Source organism: Alosa sapidissima, chromosome 14 (assembly GCF_018492685.1).
Source record: "Alosa sapidissima isolate fAloSap1 chromosome 14, fAloSap1.pri, whole genome shotgun sequence".
Lineage (NCBI taxonomy): Eukaryota > Metazoa > Chordata > Actinopteri > Clupeiformes > Clupeidae > Alosa > Alosa sapidissima.
The window spans coordinates 10,068,292-10,074,984 of record NC_055970.1 but is presented as its reverse complement, the minus strand read 5'-3'; the positions used below and the strand labels follow the sequence as shown (position 1 = coordinate 10,074,984).

Below are 6,693 nucleotides of genomic sequence, written 5' to 3'. Positions count from 1 at the left end.
AGGCTTCAGATAAGATGACCCCTGAGCACAGATTCGCAAACGCTTGTCCGTGCAGTGGTTGTTGGTCGTAAGCAGGATCATAAAGTCAACTTCTCTATTGTCTGAGAAATAACTCCTCTAACATTTCACTGTGTCAGGCGTGTTTTTTTTTCTTGTTGATTTTGGATCATAACATTTCGCTATACACAGTCCACAGGATCATCCCTGTATGCAAACCTCCATGCAGTGGTGTAGTCTAGTTAGCTGTAGTGGATATAATGTGATGTAGTAGTTAGCTGTGGTGGGTATACTGTGATCAACCCCAAATATTAATATGTATCCTTGCCCATTTTAAGTGGGTATACTGAGATGGTGATGCTTTTTAAGTGGGTATACTGTGTAGTCCTGCGTATCACATAGACTCCACCACTGCCTCCATGGTATACAAGTTTATTACTATTGTTGGATTTTTGACCAAATGTAGGTCTTGTATTTTTCAGTAATGTATCCTATACTGTATCCCATATGTGGTTTCTCTTTTGTTACATGTTCTGTGAAGTTTTGAGAGCCTACAAACAGTTTTAAAGAGAAACGCAGGAATGCGTAGGCAGCAAATGGCTACTGCATGAACATATAAGTATACAGCGTGCTCGGCTGCTTCCAAAGCCTTCTCTTTTCATTTTTTAAGGCAGATGTACAAGATCAGCATGCCTCTCCGAGTCTCCAGCCAGGCCAGTACAGGCGCAGGTCTTTTTTTTTTTATGGTTCTGTCACCCGCCCTGGCTAACAGCTGTGGGCCAGTAACAAGAATTTAATTCCTTGTCCGGGCCAAAACGCTCCGCTCTGGCTAACGTCATCAGCAGGCTAATGTGTGGTCCCAGCTCCGCAGAGAAATGTGGATATGCTGCACCCCCCTGCTCATACAAGGAGAATTTCTCTGGGTTCAGCGCTTGGTCACTAGTCAAGATAAGGCAGTAATATAGGCTAGAATACAAGCAGAGGGCCAATATGGAGAACCTAGCAGGGGCATACTTAATAGCAATCCTAATTTCTGTAGGACTGTTTGTCTATCAGAAACATGTCTAAAATCACTATTTAACCTGTTGATAAATACTATACATGATGAGTTGTGTGTTTGATTGAACTAAAACCATGGAGCCATCTGAGGTATAAGTGAATAGAGATGGTGAGCAATAATGTAATTCTATTGAATGATAATGGGATCATAACAAATGAAACATTTCATGACTGCAGTCTTCTTTTAGGAGCCCACCACTTGATAAACCGGATCTGTGATCATCAATATTTTAGCATTTGTTTTATTTGATGGAGACAGATTTGCAATATTTGTATGATCCTTTTGTAGTTCAGTAATTTGGTTCCTCTTATATCTAGATGAAACTGGTGGGGATAATTGAATCAAGCACTGTGGAAATATTTGGGAAACCATTTTAAACTCTAGACATTTAGACAGGGATATCTAGCAGAGATAAATTATTTATATTAGGCCTACTTAATCAGGCACATTCACAATAAATTCAACTTTATTGACATTGTTAGTCCGTAATTGAACAGTTAAAAAAACAAGGAGCGAAGGGTAAAGTAGGCCGGATAGCATAAACAAAAGTCGGGATCTTAAACCAAAAAGGCTAACTAGAGTGTACTGGCTTAACCCGGTCTGTTAAAATATGAGTGTAAAACATCTAATGAAATTGCAGTTCTGCGTTACATAAGAAGACTCACAAAAAAACATAGGCTACAAACGACACTTTGTGACTCTATTCTCAGCCAGGCTGCGTCGGCCCACTCCGCGTCTGCAGCGACTTAGTCAAACACGGCATTTTGAATTTTAGATGTTCTGCAGATCTTACTTTTGAAATTTTAGATACTTAGAAGGTAGAAGGGCCTACAGCAACCAGCGACATATTGCCAATAGGTGCCGCTAATGCTACACCACAAGGCCTTTGCCCGAATTGAATATTCTCAAATTAACCTATTGGGCATGTTCGTTTGAGATCTACATGGTTGAGCTAATATGAATTTCATGACCACGTGTATTGATTTCTTAGATGTGTTTTTTTTATCATAACCAAGGCTATTCTGACATTAAAAAACGGCTCGTGCTCAAACTTCAGCTTAAATGCCGCCATTCATACTTGCTGTTACGCACACGAGTTTCTCTAGCCTAAAGTTATTTCCAACACAAGGCAGAGCACACATGTTTATAAATGCACCCAAATCTAGTCAAATCTGTACATAGGGAGTAAAACCACTACTTGCAGGTCACATGTGACTTTAATTGAAATAAAAGGCGCAAGGCCTATTCCCCCTACGGAACAAGGTTGTCTATTCATCGCAAAAATATTCTATGTCTGTTTTGACCTATGTGGGATTAGGTATGACTGGGAATGATGGTCATAAGTTCTGGTGGTTGTCAGTCTATCATGCGAGATGAAATAGCCTACTATGCAAAATAGGCCTATTTTGGGGTCATATAACAACCCGTTTTTACACATTAACTTTAACACAGGTTTTCCATCTTGACAATCAAATTAACCAAAAACCAATACATTTTGCAAAATGATAAGCTTGCAGAGGTCTTTGGTACGGTGTTAATATTTGAGAGGGTGCTTATTCTCATTTTTGGTCATAGCCATTCTTACAAAGAACCACTGAAACCTTTTAGCAAAATGTCAAAACCAGGAGAAAGAATGCTTGCAATCGGTTTGGTTGCGTACGCTGGAGTTTTGGTATTCATCAAGTGTTGCCTACCTATAGAAGAATTACATGGTTGTCAAAACCAGTCACTTTTTCTACGCTTGGATTTTAAGAAATAATGGGTTGCCTAGTAAGGTTGCATAATGTGAAATAAATCCATAATTGAAAAACCATGACACTTCATTTGAAAGGGAAAACAATTTTATAGACGTTTTCAAAAGTTGAACAAACTTCATGCCAATACGTTTAATTCTATACAAATCGTGAGTAGTTAAAATACATACTAGCCTAATCTAAAGCAATGAAAGTAGACAAAAAGTCCACTCAACGATATTACATCATGTACAATTTATAGTGCTGGGAAAAGTAAGACGGGTGTCAGTATGTATATATACACCAAAATAAAGACAAGTAATAACTAACAGTGCTTACATTTATTCTCCATTATCTGTTGAACCTCAGTAAAAAATTCTCTGGGCAAATATTGCCAATAAAGCATTCAATATGTGGCGATATTTTTTACAATTAAAATATGCACAGAATAAATAAAATGAGTTGCGCTTTGGTATTTAAAAGTGCCTTCATTTCCCCTCAGTTTCATTTCTGATTAAAAATAGATGAAGTCATAAAATAGTGTTGCAATTAAAAACCCGAGTGTAAAGTATAATAGAGAATCATTTTTGTCTAAAAATACAAATGAGTTTGAAGAAAAATACAAATTGTCAAGTGGTAGTTATCCGCCAGCAGAATTATAGTACCGAGCGGCTGCAGGGGTTGAGATGCACTGGAATTATGGAGGTTGTTTGCGGCGTTACCTTTGGTAGTGGTACGCTGGCAACTCGGGAAATTGAAATCAAGTCAATGCACCTTTCTGGTAATTTCCCACCGCAATAACGGTCACTGAAGTCGTGGTTCTGCGACTGGATCCACTGCTCACTGAAATCAGTGACTGGAGTTTGCTTCTTGGTAATCTTCGCAGTCATGAAAAGCCATCTCTGCTCTAGGCCACGTTGTTATGGGGCTGCGACTGAGCGTTTCCCTTGCTCCCCTACAGCTGCATACTAGGTTTAGTGGCTCTTTGTCAGTCTTGTCTTTTAATTCAAGATACTGCCTTCACATCACGCACGGCTTGATGTCCTGATATGCGACTTGTTGTGCATGGTGATAATAAGACCCGCTGCTCGGTGAATGCATCGTTGACGACGTCATCGCATTGAAGGAGAAGACGAATTCCTTCCTGTCGCACATGCTTGGAGACTGGGAATGATACCGAGGGATACCTGTAAGACAAGGAGGAAAATTGGTGTATTTTACACGCCGTCATAAACCTTTGGGCCAAAATATGGCTCTCATGTGTAACTGCAAGGACTCAGAAGGCCTGATTTAGAAAAGTAGAAACACAACGTTTTAAAGCCTGAAAAATAAAAATGAAGAACATGCCGCCCTTGCGCCCTGAGTTTATATCCAATACGTATTATGCACGCCTGGATATAAATAAGAAATGTGTCCTACCATAATCTTGGAAGTCATAGCACGATTCCTACATTTCTAACCCAAATCAAACTGCTCTCATATTCCTAGTTAGGTATAAGCCTAATACTAAGAGCACAATTACAGTCAACCAAAAGCATCACCATTCTAGTCAATAATAATAATAATAGTAATAATAATAATAATGACGATAATAATAATAATAATAATAATAATAATAATAATAGTAATAATAATAATAATGTAATGTCTGTTAGCAAAAAAGCCAATTTTCACTAGTTAAATAATTACGCAAGTGCTTACATTACAAAGGCCCTTTAAAAGTATTTATTTTATCAACGTCTAGCAAGCACTCTCGGTTGTCATCTGTGTCTTTGCAGGGAGGAGGGCTAAAAGGCCTGGAAAGTGGGTTTGAGGGTGGTAGAGTCTGTAATTGACAGTCGACTTGCACGCGAGTCCCTGAGGACTGTATACCGCGGGGCAATCAGCCCTGCTCGCGCATGTTATCATAGACTCTGGATTGGCACCGTCCTAATCACGTGTCCCTACTGAGATGCCCTCGGCCTGTCTTCGATGACCCCTTCAGAAATTTATTTAGAGACCAAAGTCAGGTTTAAAGTTTTGTCCATTCGCCCTCAACAGGGTTATACGCCGGTTTATATGACCCAGTATAGCCTTATATTGTGGAGGGCCTTCATCATTAGTGATAGACTACCCTCGTATAAAACACAGCCCCAAAGAGACAAAATGCGCTCTGATTACTTTCAAAACGTATACTCAATTTATCATGGACTAAACATGACTATGATTATTTTAGTTGAGCAGGCATTGATCGAAATTAGACTGATTTAGCCAGATATATTTGTGACAGTGTCTGCAATTTAATACGGATTAATTTAACAACTCGTTTGGTTTAAGACTCGTTTGGTTTAAATATGATATACAGGAAAAGCTGTGTGACCTGATTAAGTGACATTACCTTGTAAGTCGGTTGTGCTGTGTCCGTTCTGGTGCAGATATGACTGGTCAAGAGAATGCGTTGGCAAGCTTGGCTGCAGTGGATTCGCTCCGGGGTTGCATGGAGACAGTGGCTGCTGCTTGATGTAAGAGGCCCCGTTATTCAGCGAGGACGAGGGCGCAGGAGCCCATGCGGATGGTGTGCTTGAGTAGACCGGATGAGGCTCCATGACTCCTCCACTGGTCAGCAGGGGAGAGGCAGAATTGTCGTGGTGTGGGTACTCGTTCCCGGTGGACCCTGTGCAACTTCCCATGTAGGAATGTCCACCGTTGGCCGACAAATGTGACATCGAATGCCCTGCCAACCCCATTCCCTCCATGTTGCCCGCCAAATGTCCATTCATCATTCCAATTCCACTCTCTAAAGATAAACTGTTTGGAGGACAGGACAGTCCTCCCCCGCTCCCCTGGAAGTTATACGACTCTGGTAGATGGTTGAATCCAAGTCCGTTCATCATGCTATACATTGACGGCTTCAACGCTTGACACTTACGCCTGAAACCCCTTGGTCTTCTGCGGAAAGATCCCTCCTCGAACATGAACTCACTGGCCGGATCGATAGTCCAGTAATGGCCCTTCCCTGGTCGACCAAGACCCTTTGGCAATTTAATAAAGCACTCGTTCAGGGACAAGTTGTGACGCACGGAGTTCTTCCATCCTTGATAAGAGCCCCTGAAAAAAGGAAAGCGGCTCTGAAGAAACTGGTAAATCTCACTCAAAGTCAGACGTTTTGTAGGGGAACTCTGGATGGCCATGACGATCAGGGCTATGTAAGAATACGGCGGCTTCTCAGGGCGACGAATACCAGCGTTTGTCTTCTTGGTTTTGGTCGTAGAGGAGGCCGTCTCCATCACTGACGTCTGACTGTGCGGCTTTTCCGGAGCAGACATCGGACTGCTTTGGGCAGGAGTCTGCACTGAGGGCTGCTGGACCTCGGCCGTCATTTGGTTTTAGGAATTCAATCTTTAGTCAAAATCTCCACGTTAAAGCTAATAACAATTACTTAATGGGTAGTCTTTTCAAACTATTGTACTGACCTTTTTAGCGAATAGAAACAAAATAGTCGACAGCTTATGAAGTTATAGCCGTAATGCGTGGACAAAATGGTTTTATCTCGTGCGTAATTACGTGTACCCCGCAACTGGTGTCCCGAATTCCTCTGGTAGTAGCGTCCTCAAAAAGCAAGGGACAGGAGGGAACTTCTTTCAAGTTCTGTCGCACTCTTCTCGTCTTTCCTTAGGAGATCGCCTTTTACTTATCTGTTGCCATCAGTGCCTTCCAAAGCTCTTCACCATCCGAGCGTCAGAGGAGCCCAGAGGCCCGCCCAGTCCCCTCCCACTCCGCTGGGGTGGGCTCCCGGAACATCTGCCCGCCTCAACTCTCCGTATGATTGTTTTTTTTTTTTATTTCTAACCTGTATCGTCCAGTGCTTCGCCAAGTAAAGAATATTTTATTATACAAAGACAACTCATTTTTTACATTTGAATG

At 41.4% G+C, this 6,693-nt stretch overlaps 1 protein-coding gene across 1 annotated transcript; it reads right to left on the bottom strand.

Moving 5' to 3' along the window:
* Nucleotides 1–2,880: 2,880 nt before the first annotated feature.
* On the bottom strand, nt 2,881–6,440 carry foxf1 (forkhead box F1). Its single transcript, XM_042061384.1, has 2 exons — nt 5,168–6,440; nt 2,881–3,977 (listed from the first exon to the last, which is right to left on the bottom strand). Exons 1-2 carry the CDS (start codon nt 6,147–6,149, stop codon nt 3,811–3,813), a joined length of 1,149 nt encoding a protein of 382 aa, XP_041917318.1. The 5' UTR covers nt 6,150–6,440; the 3' UTR covers nt 2,881–3,810.
* Nucleotides 6,441–6,693: the final 253 nt, after the last annotated feature.

Excerpts from the sequence above, each read along its gene's own strand:
- foxf1 (XM_042061384.1), bottom strand. The coding sequence starts at position 6,149 with ATGACGGCCGAGGTCCAGCAGCCCTCAGTGCAGACTCCTGCCCAAAGC. Across the intron at positions 3,978-5,167 it reads CAGCACAACCGACTTACAAG|GTATCCCTCGGTATCATTCC; the intron begins GTAATGTCACTT and ends CTTGTCTTACAG.